At 40.6% G+C, this 16,726-nt stretch overlaps 1 protein-coding gene across 1 annotated transcript in view; it reads left to right on the forward strand.

The window, feature by feature from the left end:
* Positions 1-16,726, forward strand: part of EGFLAM (EGF like, fibronectin type III and laminin G domains) — an 80,235-nt gene that overhangs the window by 17,731 nt on the left and 45,778 nt on the right. Inside the window, exons 2-6 of the mRNA XM_057433266.1 lie at positions 105-214; positions 2,192-2,275; positions 3,966-3,992; positions 10,243-10,360; positions 10,604-10,736. Of these exons, the coding sequence (XP_057289249.1) occupies positions 105-214; positions 2,192-2,275; positions 3,966-3,992; positions 10,243-10,360; positions 10,604-10,736 (472 nt within the window). The remainder of the gene's footprint in view (positions 1-104; positions 215-2,191; positions 2,276-3,965; positions 3,993-10,242; positions 10,361-10,603; positions 10,737-16,726) is intronic.

Below are 16,726 nucleotides of genomic sequence, written 5' to 3' on the forward strand. Positions count from 1 at the left end.
GGGCAGCAGGGGTCTATTCTTCTTCAAAGGCATACCTGCCAGGTGGCTACGGGAGCAGTTTTACATCCTAAGGCATCTCATACACTGTAATTTTGTCTCAGCAGATAGGCTGGGGCCTCCTCTTGATATACTACTGGATTCATTGAACTGCACAGCGTTCAGCGTGCAATGGAGGATGCCAAAGCAGCATGCGAGCACCATTACGGGATATACGGTAAGTGGTCTTCTATGCTGCTAGTAGAGGATTGCAGAACCCTACATGGCCTCAAGCAAGCAGAAAGCCTATTCTTGTAACAAATAGCACTATTGGCCAGAAAGTAGTCACAGGATATTGGGCTTGAATGGATTGAGCTGTAATTTTAAGAAACAAGTGGTTCATGTTTTAAAAACAAGCCATGATGGGAATTTGGGTTGGGTGTTAAGGGCTTGCAGTGGATGTAGATTGCTTTTCTGTCATGATTTTCATGCAAGGATCTTAGTGCACTCTGCAGCCAAGGCAGTAAATAGAGCAGAGCAGGTCGATACTATGCTGTGCAAGCAAAGGGAGATGTGTGGTGATTTCAGGGACATTCAGATCCCTTGGCTTGTACTTCCAGGCTGAGAATTGCTTTAACAGGAATAGCTTTTCCAAACAACACCTTTAACACCTTCCTAGACTGGCAGCAGGTAGAGGGGAAGGAGAGTTTCATGGTTTCTCTTCCCCAATAGATAATGTACTGCATAGCATCCATGAAAGGCCAGCCACAGCCCTAAATATCAAAAGGGACTTTTATTCACCTCTACTTCAGTGGTGAATTTCCCCTCAAAGAAGTTGAGTGATTTTCCTGGTTCACTGATCAGTTTTACAGGGGAGACTCTGACCCCCTCCAGGCCTCTGCCACTTTGCCTTCTGCCTATTAGGCACAGCAGAGCGGCTAGCCTAAACTGGGTACTGTGTTTCAGTGTGCAAGCAGAAAAACAGTGAGTGTTAATCTGAATTAATTCATTTTTAGTAGATATTGCTTCAACAAGTGTTCCATAGCAATAAAACTTAGCCCCACAGTGGAAGTTTGTTAGTGGAGAATAAGCATCAAAGATGTGGGACATCAACTAGAATTCATTGTTTTCCCCTACAACAGTAAACAAATAGCAGTTGGTTTTGTTAGCATTTTCTCTGTAAGGAGTTGAAATTTGCAGAAAAAAAAAATCAGAATTCAGTTTTACATTAAAGGGTGGGATGCAGAAAACTCCTGACTACCTTTATTATTAATGTATGCTAGAAGAATGAGAAAATTCCCTGCCACAGGTATTTCTGGAACACATACCACTTTATCCAATGGCCTTGTAAATGACACTAACGCAGTCCAGCTGCAGGGTTGTTTTTATCATTACAGAAGTGCTTGTAGTCTAGGACACTGAGAAAAATTTGCTGTAGCCAGAATTTGTCTCAGTCAGGCTCTGCGTGTAGTTGGGTCCATTCCTTTGTGTCAAAACAGAGATGCCGTAGCTTTTCTACAGATCGTGATGTTTTCAAACAATTGCAATACTTTATAGCCATGAATCATAAATAGCGTTTAATGTTGTAGATGAAGCATCCAAGCTCCAGTTTATTTAAAAGCCTTGAGCTTCTGTGTGGCATGATAATAAAATCAGTGACAAACAGTACTGACAGTGTTGTACACAAACTATCTTCACCTTGTGTTAGCTTTTGACCCCCAGTCATAGCAGGGTCTCTGTGTATAGAATAGCAGACTTTCACTGGTTTATTAGGCTCCAGTACACAACAACAGACATGCAGAGACATTTATGATAACAGCAGTTTTTATAACAACATAATCATGTAATGTCAGTATCTTCCTTCCATGAAGTAAAATGCTTAACTTGTGCGGATCAGTCCCACAAGTCTTCAGCTGTCCAATGTGACCAATCTGTCCAATCTGATGCACAATTAAAGTTGTCAGTTCCAGGCTGCCCTAAAAGCTAGGTTGTGTTTCATGTCAGTTTAGAATACACACCTTAAGATGGTGTTCTTTGGTCATACTAACAAATTCTGTCAAATATGAATGGAATGTTAAAGGGCATTAGCTTTTTATACATTTGAAAAGGTAGGCTCAAATGCTGTGCGCAACATGATAACAATGCAGTTGTTTTTAGGTAATTCTGAAGTATTGAGTTATTGCTTTAACTGGATTGACTGTATCTTCTTTCCAAGGTCTTTTACACAGAAGTTGAAGATGACAAAGCAGTTAAACAGCTCTCACACGATGTTCCCCTGAGTTTGGATATGCTTAGCATGGTGAGTATTCCTTTTCATCAACAGTAAGAGCACTGGAGCGGAGCTTGCAAGTGGGAACTTGCAACTGTCTGTGTGTTGCTGGTTTGTGAATTATGCTGAGGATCCAAGCCCCTGGTCTGCTCTGGGTATCAAGCAAAAGGAAATCACAATATTTTTCTCTAATCCAGTCACCGTGATACACTTTTGCTCCTTGTAGTCTAATTTATCATGTAAAACTATTGGAACTTGCTTACGTATTCCTAGTACTGACCTCTGGCATCTACAAAAATAGATCTTTTAATTTAGAATATGCATTTTCTGTGCACTTCTACACATGGAAGTGGAACTGCATGACTGCACAGAGTTACAGTATCAGTGTATGTGTACTGCACTGTGACAGAAGTAAGTGTGCGAAGTAAAGGAGACACAGCATTTTCAGTGCAATTTTTTTGTCTCTGTATGGGACTGTGGCCTCGTGAAAAACAGTTTAATAGTGCTGCTTTAGTTGCACTTTTGCAAGTCCATCTCCTAGAAGATTCCCTCAACTTCTGAGTTTTTTGTTCTTGAAAACACTACTTTTGCTCCTTGCTTCTCATTTTTCCTCTTTCCTTTGTTCCTTTTTTTCCTTTTATCTCTCCTTTGCATTCTTACTTTGCTTTATTTCACTGTCCCCTTCTCTTTCACCCTTCCCTTTTTCTCATCAATTTCCCCTTCCTTTTCCATTTGTGAATGAACACTTCATGTCTTCTGCTGCAGAGCTGGGCAATTAGTGCTGAGATGAGAGCAATTCCTCTGTGCTTCTGGATGGTTCTAAGACTATCTGCTTTAAAAGTGTATTCTCAGAACATGCTGGTGTTTACTTAGTGCAGAGAAGCTGCTCTTTGAGTTCAGCAAGGCAGGAACAGAGGTTTTCCAGCCCCTGCTTGGGCAGAGAGCAAAGGAGTGTTGCTGTGATGGGAGCACTTTCATAGTGTTCTCTGCAAAGGGCAGTCTGTCCACAAGACAGCTATGTTAGCAGCACAGGAATCAAAGGCTTATGTGTGCACAAAGGCGCATTGCAGGCTTTCCAATCTTTATTTGGTGATCCTTCTCAATTCAGTTTTTTTTTCTCTCCTTTTTCTTCTGCTCATCTTCATTCTCTTTATTTCTTCACCCTGCTTTCTGCAGTCTCCCCACATGAAGTCCAGTGAAATGAGTTCACTGATATTTCCTGATCCCTGCTGGGCAGTGCTGAGAAACCTTCACTGTGAGAAGTGTGGGTGAGGGGGATGCTCAGATTTCCTGCAATTTTCTATCACTCTGGTTGTCAGTTCTGACCCCTTCAGGTTTCTGGGATCACGGCGAATTAAAAAAAATTGTTGTCATGATATATTATTTCTTTCTTTATGCACTATTTTCCCTCTTCTGATCTTTATCTCTGTATTCCTCACTCATTATTTTTTTCCCCCAAAAATCCCATTCTTACTAGTAGTGCCAGCAAAGATCAAAAAGCACATTGTTTTTTTATCTTTATCCTGACAGCAGTAATTCTTACTCACTTGGAGAATGGAGTCTATATCCCAGTACTCATGCAGATGAATAACAGCCACATAGACTACTACATGCTGCAGCATTGGCTTTGTTTTAATCCCCTGACCTGTTATTTATGTGGTTTTGCCAACACTTTTTGATATGCTACTTCATTAACAAGCCCTATTTTGCTTTTTCACAGGGTCAGCTTGAAGGACAAGCAATTTTTGTAAGTATTGCTTCATGTGAACCTTGGTCACAGCTGTGATTTAAAATTAAATTGAACATTCTTGACCTGCTCTTTCCCCATAATCACACACAAAAGTTAACGGCAGATGTTGGTTCTACTTAGCACTCATACAGGAACTTTTCAAGTCAAAAAGTGGGAAATATAGTAGCTAAAGCGCAAAATCCAGAGACGAAGGAGGTGAACACGTGTAGGTACAGCAGCTCTCTTTTTAGCAATGGATAAACTTTTCTCCCAGATATCTGAAGTATTTATGGATATGTTGGCTTGCTGGAGGAAATTTGTGTAAAATGTGATCTATATCCAGGCAGTGAGGACTTCAGGGAACAGGGACAGTTGGGTACTAGACAGAGAGTGACAGGGAAGTACAAGAGTCAGTGGGAGAGGAGGCAGAGAGGGAAAATCCTGAGCCAGGAGACAGGGGAAAACCAGAGCCAGTCCAACTAAAAGCAAGGAGGAGGAGCACAGCAAGGAGCCAGCCATGCAAAGCCCAGAAGGAAGGAGTGGGAGACTAACAACTAGTATAAAACAAGTTTGAAAGAAATACCAGCCCTCTTAATGGCTTTGCAGATGGTGAGTTATTCAGATTAATTATTTCCAGTCCTGTGCTCAGTCCAGTCTGCTTCCTATGAACAGTCAATGGGTTGGGTTTATTATGATGGCGGAAGCAAGCAGGAGGTACTCAGGTATGTGTAGGGTAAGGGCAGAAACAAAAATCCCTAACATCAACTGCATCCTGTAAACTTGTATTTTCTGAAAGCTATTCTAGAAGTAGAGGAATCCCATGAAGTTGGTGGATCTTGCACAGCTTTCATGGTCTGAATTACGGGAAGTTTGCTTGGACTGTAGGAGGCTGATGGCTTGAACCAGGATTATCTGGTTCAATCCCAGTTGAGCTGAGTCTGGATTATGGCATTTCAGAGTTGAGGTTACACGCTGGGCCCTATTCTTCTGCTTGATAAAAATAACACTTCCGAAGGCTACTTGTGGAGAAGTATGACTGACTGGGATTAATCAGGTCCCAGCTGTCATTAATCCTCAGGAAGTGGTGTTCTCACTGAAATGCTTTCTGTTATATTCATACCAAACTCAACAGAAATCTGCAATTGTTTTGTGGTTAAGTCTGCATAATTCATGTTTCCATCACTACGTCTCCTCTTACAGTGCTGGGCATGATCCCTGTACTTTCTCAGAGGCTTCTCTGGACTGTGGAAGTCTGTCATAGCAAGAGCTCAACTGTTTCTGTGTGTGCCCGCCTGGGCCTGTGCATTAGCAAAATGGATAATATGTTATAGCTGTATTATATCACCTTAAAATAGAGACCATGAAAGTGAGAACATCCAGGAGAAGAACAGATGCAGTGTAATTTAATAAGGCAGTCATTCTACTGGACATAATATTTGAGAAGCTGAGCACAACTATAAAATAATTTAAAAAAATGAAAGAAAAAAAACAAGAGCAAACAAGAAAAAATAGTTGACTTGAAGGTGAGAGGTCTTAGGTCAGGCACAGAACTATGGAGAACAGTATTGCTCCTTATCAAATCACAACACACACCAGTACAAAATGAGGAATGTCCAGCTGAGACCTGTAGTACAGGGAATGAATTGTGAGGAAATCAAGTATCATTAAACTAAGATCGTTTTCTGTAGTTGTTCTGTAATCCAGGGTCTGAGATTTTGGGATTTTTTTATTAAAAAAATCAGAAAACAGGTTTTCTTTGGAAAATTATTTGTGATCCTGGTTTCTGTGAGGAAGCTTACTGCTCAGCCTCACAAGCAGCTTCAACACACTGGAGGGAGGGCAAACTGTGTGGCAAGGCAGGGAGGGATATACAGTTTCTACATTCACCTGACTGCTATACTCGAGAAAAGGCATCACATTGCTTCCCTCCACTCAAGAATGCGAGATTATGATGAAAGGGTTTAGGAAGTATGTTGTGTAAAACAAGAAAGTGAGATTGGTGCTTAGTAAAGCCTCATTGGCAATGTAATGTCCAAATTGAGGTATCACACTTCAAAATCTAGAGGCAATCTGAGTGGAGAGAAAGACTACAAAAATGATGGGCATCTAACTCTTCCACATACTCCCTAAATCCCTTATTTGTGTGGGCACTGTGTCTCTTCTGCAGTGACGAAAACTTGAGTTTAGGACCTTTCTCCTAAATACAAGCAAAAAAGAAAAATAGAGATGAAATAGGTACTCCCAGGTTCTCGGGAGGTGGAGTACGTGGAAATGTGTTTCTTTTTTAGAATCTCATTTGAAAGTGTTCTGGTGTGAGATGGGTATTCATTGAAATTGCCACAGGTTAGGGTAGCTTGATGGTGTCCTGAATCTTTACGTATTCACTAATGTGTTGATCCTAGATTAGAAGGTACTTGATTTAAAAAAATAATCTCTGTATGCCCAACAGCTATGTTTGTGGGGAGGACATTGCCAGAAGAAAGAGACAGCCATGCATATAAGGCAAGAGAGCACTTTGCTGAGGTTTTGAGGTTATCCATATTGAACTTAAATTCCTAAGTATTTGATCTTAATTGGCCTTGCAGTCAATGACATTTGTTCTGTTTAGTTTTTTGTAAGACTTAAGTCCAGAGGTAATAATAGGAGGTAAGTACCGCAGTATCCCACTCTCTGCAGAGGCCAAGTTACTGAGCACTGTGAAAGCAGTAAGACAGATAATGAAAGACTTTTTTAGCTTTTTTTTTCTCATAAGAATGAATGCAGTAAGGAGGGATGTTGGCAGGAACAAATGCACACAGTTTAAATACAGGTGGACTATGTATGGCATAGGCGGAATGGCACGACTGTATGTATGGCATAAGTATGGCAGGTGGAATGGCAGCAGCAGGGTCATCAGTATGGTCATTCTGAGGAGGTGATGGGTTTTCAGCAACTCTCTTTTCAGATCACGTTTGGAAAGATCTCAGTCACTTCAGCTATATGAGGCTGAAAGACCAATAAACACCGATAAATCTTTCTGTGTGAGTCTCCTTGCTGCCTCTCTCTGGGCACTTTTCCAGCACTGTTATTATCTCTCTCAAATGAATCCAAATCATTCAAGCACAGAAGCCAGGGAAGCTAGGGACCAGGTTAGGAAAGCTAAGTCCCAGTTAGAATTAAGCTTAGCTAGGGATGTATTAAAGATAACAGGAAGGGATTCTATATGTATGTAGTGAATAAAAGACAGACTAAGGACAACGCAGGCCCCCTCAGGAAGCAATCAGGAGAACTGGCTACCCTGGATTTGGAGAAGGCTGAGGTTCTTGAGGACTTCTTTGCCTTGGTCTTCACTGGCAAAGGCTCTGACCACACCACACAAACTTTGGAAGGCAGATGCAGGGACTGTGAGAATGAAGACCTTGCACCCACTGTAGGAGAAGATCTGGTTTGAGACCATCTTAAAAATCTGAATGTGCACAAGTCCATGGGACCTGATGAGATCCATCTGTGGGTCCTGAAGGAGCTGGCAAATGAAGTTGCGAAGCCACTGGCCATCATATTTGAAAAGTCATGGCAGTCAGGTGAAGTTCGCGATGACTGGAAAAAGGGAAATATAACCCCATTTTCAAGAAGGGGAAAATGGATGATCCAGGGAACTACAGACCAGTCAGTCTCACCTCTGTGCCTGGCAAAATCTTGGAGCAGATTTGCCTGGAAGGCATGCTAAGGCACATGAAAAACAACAAGGTGCTTGGTGACAGCCAGCATGGCTTCACTAAGGGGAAATCCTGCCTGATCAATTTGGTGGCCTTCTATGGTGGGGCTACAGAACTGATGGACAGGGGTAGAGCAATTGATGTCATCTACCTGGACTTGTGTAAAGCATTTGACACTGTCCCACACGACATCCTTGTCTCTAAATTGGAGAGACATCAATTTGATGGATGGACCACTCGGTGGATAAAGAACTGGCTGGATGGCCGCACGTGAAGAGCTGTGGTCAATGGCTCAATGTCCAGCTGGAGACCAGTAACGAGTGGTGTCCCTCAGGGATCAGTGTTGGGACCGGTCTTGTTTAACATCTTTGTCGCTGTCATGGACAGTGTGATTGAGTGCGCTGCCAGCAAGTTTGCTGATGACACCAAGCTGTGTGGTTCAGCTGATACGCTGGAGGGAAGGAATGCCATCCAGAGGGACCTTGACATGTTTGTGAGGTGGGCTGATGCCAAGTGCAAGGTCCTACACCTGGGTCGGAGCAATCCCAGGCAAAGCTACAGGTTGGGCAGAGAAGAGATTCAGAGCAGCCCTGTGGAGAAGGACTTGGGGGTGTTTGTTAATGAGAAATTGAACATGCAAAAGCTTGAGTGTGCACTCACACCCCAGAAAGCCAACTGTATCGTGGGCTGCATCAAAAGGAGTGTGACCAGCAGGTTGAAGGAGGTGGTCCTGCCCCTCTACTCTGCTCTTGTGAGACCTCACCTGGAGTATTGTGTGCAGTTCTGGTGTCCTCAACATAAAAAGGACATGGAACTGTTGTTTCAAGTCCAGAGGAGGGCTATGAGGATGATCAGGGGACTGGAGCACCTCCCGTATGAAGATAGATAGTCTGAGAAAGTTGGGGCTGTTCAGCCTGGAGAAGAGAAGGCTGCATGGAGACCTCAGAGCAGCCTTCCAGTATCTGAAGGGGGGCTCTAAGGATGCTGAAGAGGGACTCTTCACTAGGGACTGTAGTGACAGGACAAGGGGTATCGAATTAAAACTTAAAAGGGGAAGTTTTTATTGGATATAAGGAAGAAGTTTTTTCCTGTTAGGGTGGTGAGGCACTAGAATGGGCTGCACAGGGAAGTTGTGAATGCTCCATCCCTGGAGGTGTTCAAGGCCAGGCTGGACAGAGCCTTGGGTGATACGGTTTAGTCTGAGGTGTCCTTGCTCATGGCAGGGGGGGGTTGGACCTAGATTATCTTCAGGTCCTTTCCAACTCTATTCCATAATCCTATGATTCTATAATCAGGGGTGAATGACGGAAAAACAGGATAATGATCAGGTGGCCTATGTTCATAGGAAATTAGTGACTGAGTGCCAAAACTTCAGGTAAATGGCAGATGACAGGGTGTTGCTAAAAAATGTTGTGGTAATACCATAAGTTCTCCAAAGAGCAGAGAAGGGAAGTTTGTCCAAAAAACCACCATAAGGAAATCTAGGAGTTAATAAAATGTTGGGATTATTTACTATTTTACTGCATCTGGTAATGCAGATTTAAAGTCTGTTACAGCGTGAAGAGAAAGGAGATTTCTGCATTTTCACATGCACTGTGAACAACATTATCAGTATCAGAGAATGAAAAACAAAAGAAAAATTTTCTGTAAAACAGTTTTTTGAAAGTGCTTTTTCCACACCAAAACAGGCTGTGTAGAGCCTGGTATTTCTGTTTGCTTGCATATGCTGTCAGAATTTGTAAATCTCGGATTTGCATCTCTCTACAGATAGATTGCAGGTAAGGAATGCTGAATTTCTATACACATCTACATATGCTCCATTAAAGTCCAGATCTAACTGCCTTAAGTTGATTCATGTTGTGTGTACCAGCCAGTGATAAAATTTAAGCTTTTGGTGGCATTTTTTAATTTTGGGGTGATTTGAGTAGGTTCTTTAAAGAGTATTCAGCAGCAGAAGCTCTTCAGATGGAGGTTACTCCAACTCCCTTACAGTAGTTGTCTGTGGGTTATTTTTTCTGAGTTTATGGCAGAAGGACAAATAAGGGAAATGTTTGCTTCAGGTCAAGCCGATAGCTGGGCTAGGAAAATTGCGAGAAGTGATGGGACTGGTCTCTGCTCCATGAGAAATTAGGGATCATCAGTTCACACTGCATCAACTTGCTTCGTTCTCAGGAGCTTCTACAGTCTCTGGATTTAAAAGAAAAAACAACAAACAAATAAGAAAATGCACCAGACTGATACTGAATGCCAGAAATTGGCTCAAGGGAGGGAATAGCATCTGACTTTGACTTCACCAGTCAAAATGCTGTATAGTGAAGGCAAATTATGAGTTATGCTGAGAAATGGGTCCAGGTCATCCCTGTGTATTCCCCAGGGGCAAAGCTGCAGCTTGAGAGGAAACACATGGTGCTGTTTGTGTTTGTTGCTTCTGAGCTGGGCTTGGGACAATCCTCCTAGGAGGTTGCATGGAAAATACCACGTAAGATCCCTGAATTCCAGTTCACAGCTCCATCCCCAGTTACATGGAAGAGCTTTCACAATGTTTTTGTCTTGTTTTCTTTCGAATCTGGTAGGAAGTTGTTATCGGTGATCTAAAGCCAGGCACTCTGCACCGTGTTAGTGTTGGAGCATATGGCTGGGCGGGAAAAGGACGACCCAGCATGCCGAGAGATGTGACAACCTTATCCCAAGGTAATGCTGTGCACATGGCTTTCTGTTGCAAAACTGGCAGGGCATGTCTGTAACACAGCAGGCCACTGCACCTAAATCTCTGTTGTGTACTGTAATATTTTTCTGCAAGTGTGGTGTTTTAGAGGGGCAGCAGGTGGGGGGAGCAGTCTATGAATTTGATTCCCAAGTCTGTGGGGTTTGGGTTTTTGTGTATTAGTCCATCTGCTTCTCTAATGCCGTTCCTTTGCATTTCTTCTGTCTTAGATAAGTGCATGCCCCCTGCGCCACCCCATCAGCCCCAGATCGTGGTAGTTTCTGATTCAGAAGTTGCATTATCCTGGAAGCCTGGAAGTGAAGGAAGTTCTCCCATCCAGTACTACATGGTGGAGTTTATCAGGCAAGTTTGCCTGATAAGTCTGAATTTCAGTGTTTGTGCAATACAGAATTTTATTTTTTCTTTACCAAAATTTCACTATTAAACCACATATATATTCTTCTCATGCTTTATTTACTTGCTTTATCTAGTACACTTAGTTTTCCTAAGTGTTAAATTACTGTGAAAATTTAAAGATAAAATAAGAACTTTATTTTTTTTTTATAAAATCCCAGTAAGTTGTACATTCTGATTGAAGTAAATAACGTCTAATTTGATCTATTCCCCCTAATAATGGCCTGGGCAAGTGAAGTTTTGGGTTTGTCCTGTCATCAAACACTGTTGAACCATGCTGAGAAAAATATGTGTGCCAGAGCAGTTCTCCTGAGCAGGAGCACCCTGGGCTGCTGTAGGAAATTAATCTCAAGCCTGTGAATTCAGTACGTTGGGTGTTTTTACCTGACACAAGTCTTTTGGGTCTTGAGCTTGCAGGACTCAGACTTGCTTTGTTACCATACCGTTAATCCAGTTTACATGAAATATTGGCCTTTCTGTTTAGATTTTTTTTGAGGAAGTGGGGTGTTGGTGCTTGGGGTTTGGGTTTTTTGTTGTTTTTTTTTTTTTTTCCTTTATATTGAACTCTCTAAAATTTTTAGTAATAGAACTGAACTGTGAAAAGTAGACAATCATGTTGCTTTTCTAAGGTGCATGTAAATGGTTAGAAGGAAGTGGTTTTATCTACATGCACAAACAACTGTTCATACCTGACAGTTCATATGCTTGTTTAAGCTAATATCTGCATACAAAACTATTTAATTTCATTTTCTTGCCCCTATTTTTACCCTTACAGTAAATGCAGAATTCAACCTCTGGTAGTTTAATCCTTTGAGTGAACATGATGACAGGTTTTACTTGAGGTTTCTGGGTGAAAAGGGAGAATTTCATCTTAAACTACTCTGAGCTGTAAAGGTCAAAAAAAAGTTCTTGAGAAAAAGACATTCAGTTTTTAAAAAGAATCATTGTTAAAACAGACAACTATTAGTTTTCAGTGCTCAAATTATGATTACAACCTAGAAAATATTAATGTAATTAAAAGAATTGCCAGGCTGAAAGTGAACTGTTTGTGTTTGAATTGAAATGCCCCATGTTAAGTGGGAAGCCATCCAGTGTGCATTGCACTGGGAGACAGAACATGAGGGCTGAATATGCATTACGGCCATCATGTAAACTCTGTTGTATTATTACCATGAAATTTCTCCAATATCTATTTTTTTAACACAGACATTATGTGAGCCTTTTTATTTTCTTCCTGTCTCTTCTGTTTCATTTTCTTGGTGGATGGGAAAGGGATTTTGCCGGGGTCTCATTCCCTTCTGTTGCCTCTCTGCTTTTGCTGGGAAATGAAGCCTGCAGGTTTTTGTACACATTTTCATAGCATCAGGGGCCTGCTAATGGAAGAAGAAGTGGGCACCATCTGTCCATCTGATGCATTGGAAGTTCACCCTTCAATGCTTTTGTTCAGCCAGGGAGTGGAAAGCTGCCTTCACTGTTTAAGTGGAAAGATGCAAGTAATTGAAATGTCAGTGTTTTGTTGGTTTTAGACTTTGGGAAAGAATTTGCTAACAGCACAGTGTTTTGATTACACTGTTTAGTTTGAGGTTTTAAGCTAAGCTGGAAGTGTATTTGTTAATTTTGGGATTATGCTCTCTTAGACTTGGAAGCTTGATTATATATTTGGAGAAATTTCAATGAGCCGTAAGTCCTAATGGTAGTTAGAGGTAAAGATTTAACTTTAAGCTTCATTGTCTTTTTCTGCGTATAGTTTTAATTACTATAAAATGTATTAACATGAGTTAAAACTGTTAATTTAACCAATGTAAAACCAAAACTAAATGGTGCAAGTAAATTTTGAATTGTCCTCTTATGTCAAATAAATGCAATTTATTGCAAATGTGCTTTTGCAAAATTAATAACATTCTTATGCAAATCTGTAATTTTTGCAGCACAAATGTCTAAAAGCTGACACTGCTTAAATCATTTCCATCCTCTTAGAGCTAACTTTATGACTTTAACCCTAGCAAAGCCATGCTAGGAGACCAAGAGGAGGGAAAAACTCTTCATTTGCCCAACTGCCACATTGGGGATTAAAACCTCGTGGCAATCCAATACAACAATTATTTGCACATACCAGGATCTAATCAGAACCAGAGGTAACCTGCAGTCCATTTCTGCTAAGGGTCTAAATTTGGGCTTTTATTTAGGCACTTGCATGGGTTTTCCTTAAGACCTTTTGGTTCACTATAGGCAGGGCTATAGTTCGCTATAGGGAGGCACTTGGGCTGCAGGCGGTTTCATATGTAGAATGAGCTGGGCTAACTCAGGCTGTGCTCTGCTGTTGACTGAAAGGATGCTACGGAGACCACAATCCTGACTTGTCTGAATGCTTAAAATCTGGAGGGCGAATGTAGGTCTCACTCTTCACTGCACAGTTCATAGGGAATATGTAAAAGAACATGTTAAACCCAAAACAGTTAATGGTGTCTGTGGAAGATTGAACGTTCAGTGTAAATAGTCTGTTGGTTTGTGCTGAGAAATATTTTATGACAAATGATATTGTTATGAAAGCCTCCAAAGTGAGACACCAGACTTAAACATACTAGTTGGGGTGTTTTTCCTAAAGATACTATAAAAAAATGATACTCAGAAATGTCTTGGGTATTTTCATCTGAATACTCCAAATACTCAAGTTTTTAATCAGTTAATGACTGCCCAGTTATCTAAACTTGGAGACTAACATCCAGATTTTTATAGGCAGAAAGCCTCTAATGAACCGCAAGTGTTTCAGCACCTAAAATCCTCTAAAAAGGATTAAGTCACTTTCTTTTCATCTTCTTGGTTCAAAGATGTAGTCAATAATTTTCAACATTAATCTTAACATACACAAGGAACCCAAAACAACAGATCTGATCAGGGAGGCACATTCTAATCCTCAGAAAAAACACCATTAATAATTCTTTCCTGATTCGTATATGAAACAGGTGCACCTGTCTCAACATTTCACCTACTGCTTGTGAGGGTTAAATCCTTGAAGAGGTAGTTAACGAAGAAGGAGGAGTGGAAGATGTAGAAATTAGTGAGGAAGTACTTAACAATGTTAGACAGCATCAGAAGAATATTTAAGAAAAGAATGAGGTTAGCAAATTGTCTTTTTCCTTTCCTCAGAATTGACCTGGCATATTTTGTAGGAAGTATCACAATAAAACTAAACAATTAGTAGAAATAATATCCTACAGTGTGTTATTTTCTGCAATTTGTATTTTCCACAGTGAGTAAGAATGTACTGTACTTGTCACCACATTTATTATTTGTAGGAATTGCTTTTTCTTTAAATTGAAGAGATGAATTTTCTACTTGAGTACAAACATGGCACAAAACAACAATCAAAAACCTTATAAAAATTGGATTGCTAGCAGGTGCTTCACTCTGTTAAATCATTTCCAGGTGATTATAACAGGAAGTTCAAGTGAAAATAAAATTGTTCCCTGCATCAGAAAGATTCACTTTCTTAAATGAATCAGTCCCCAGATTACAATGTAAAGCAATAATCCAAATGTTTTGGGTACATTAGGGGCAGGATTCTGTCCTCGGTTTGTATCCATCCAGTTCCATTGACTTTACCAATATGTTCATTATCTTAAAAAAACTCTGATTTTGTCACTGGACACATTCTTCCTGCATGGCTTTTCTGTGTTAGGGATGTGCAGCTGTAACTTCAAAAGTAGAACAGGCCCAGGGAAGTTGCCTGGTTTCCCTGTACACAAATGCAACACCCAGAACAGCCCTGAGAAGTCTTGTCCAGGGACAGAGGGACCCATGCTAGGGAATGCAGTGCTGCAGAAGGTGGAAAAAGTGGCATCAAAATAAGCCCTTCTGGTGTAATGGTTGACACAAACTGAAATTTGATGCAAAAAAGTGTCATTGGAGACAGTTTTCAACAATATTATCCCTTCTTAGAAAACACAGGAGCTGGCTGGCCCTGGAGGCAATCATCAGCTGAGTTTGTTGTCTGCTTCTCCCCATCTGTTTGCCATTTTTCCATCTTGTACCGATTTGTTCACACAGGGAACGTTCTGGAGAAGTAGCAAAGGTCAAGTGATAAATCTTCCTCTTTCCCTCTCCTTCAGCTGCAGATTCTTACACATTTGCAGGCATTTCCTTTATTATTCACTTCTGCAGAAGGAGAATTCTTGAGAGAGGTAGTCAGTGAAGGCAAAGACTAGCCCATGCATTTTAGTAGGGTGCACTACCTCCTTTGGGTCCCTTGGTCATTTCCATTTGGGCTCAGACGTCAGCAGAGTCTGTTGTAAAGAGACTGTGAGGCAGCTCTTGAGCTAGCAGAAATTCCTTGGACTGGAATTACAGCCAAAAAAAAATGTGCACAGGAAAATTGAAAACACTACTAAGCGAGCATGTGGAAGGAAGCAATGTTAACAGATTTCATTTGGAAAACACTATACCTTTTCATTTTGGCGCAAGCATCAAAAGCTCAGAGAAGGCAAACAATGAAAGAGTAGCCAAAATAAATGCCCTTCTGTCTACCAGGAAATGGTGGTGAAGGGTGACTTAAGATGGTCTGCTTAACCGTCATTACGTCTAATGCTTTTGTCTAATTTTATTTTTATTTTTAGAGAGACAATGAAATATTTGCATCCTGTGTGCCACTGTGCACAAGAGTTGGGTGGCTGGGAACTGCTGCTTTACCGCTGCATTTGCCATGCTGGCACAAAGCAATGAAATCTCAGTGATCAATAGATCTTGTATTGACTAGTAAAAGGAAACATATGTTAACTTCAGCATTTCCTTCCAGCTGGAAATAAACAAATACAAAATGCCTGCCTGGTGCTATAATTTTCATTGGAAGACTGTTGGAGACATTTGCAGCTAGTCCTATGTAAACACTGGTAGATTCAGGGAACACTTGGAGATTATTTCGTGTAATAAATATCACAAGGACATATTAGAAAAGGGCACTGGAATAATATTCTCTGAAAGTAATTTCTGTCCCTATTTTCCTTTAATAGGCTTCAATATGAATATTTTGGGTGGCTGAGATTTAATGTTTGTATTCTTATTTTGTTTGGTTTTGTTTTCCTTTTCTCATTCAGTTCTCTCTTTGATATGAAAAGACCACTTTTAGAGAGAGTAGAAAGGGTGTGAAAGCAACAGAATACTCTCTCAAAGTATTCTGCTTTCCAGTGTCCCTCTGCTTCAACATCTGAGACTAAACTGCCATATGAATGGTTGCACTGATTTCACATTGATTAAAATGGTACGTAGAGCAAACATTAATTTGCAGCTGGCTTCCAGTACGAATCAGGAGTAAAACAGGTATTGTCCAAAGGCAGACATAGGAATTTTGTTGCAAAATCCACATACATAGGCCAGGTTTTAGGCATAGTTCTGATTTGTTTTGTGGGGTTTTTCTTTTTTTTGTTTATTTCTTATTTTTATAAGGAGACAAGACTTTTGATCCAGATTTTCTAATGTGGCTGGATTAGCCTGATTGCCTAAGAGATCCAACATTAGATTCTCAACCTGCTAATGCTTGTATATGTTTAAAGGGACTTATTGGCATTAAAGCACAAACTCTTAGAAATAAATCAGTATTTTTCTCTATTGCAAAGTACTGTGTTTATGCAGCCAAATAGGGGACTGGGAGCTGCAGGTAACATAACTCCATTTGAAAACTGTGAATCCCAAATCCATGAAAACAGAACTTGATTTTTCAAGCTGTCCTCTAAAAAACCTCCTTGGCTTCATAAGTGAAATCTGAATATTGGGGTTGTGTTGCGTATAGTTTTGATATCTCAGGCTTTGCAGCTTAGTAATAATTGCTGTCTGGCCCTTTAAGAGTGAGGGATTTCAGTAATGATTTAGCATTAATTTTCTTTTAATTTCCCAGGAAAGTTTAAAGGCAATTAATTTATATAGCTTTAATTATTTATGATCTTGGC

Source organism: Pezoporus wallicus, unplaced genomic scaffold (genome assembly GCF_028554395.1).
Source record: "Pezoporus wallicus isolate ANWC-B61680 ecotype Strahan unplaced genomic scaffold, APGP_CSIRO_Pwel_v1 contig_5601, whole genome shotgun sequence".
Classification (NCBI taxonomy): Eukaryota; Metazoa; Chordata; class Aves; order Psittaciformes; family Psittacidae; genus Pezoporus; species Pezoporus wallicus.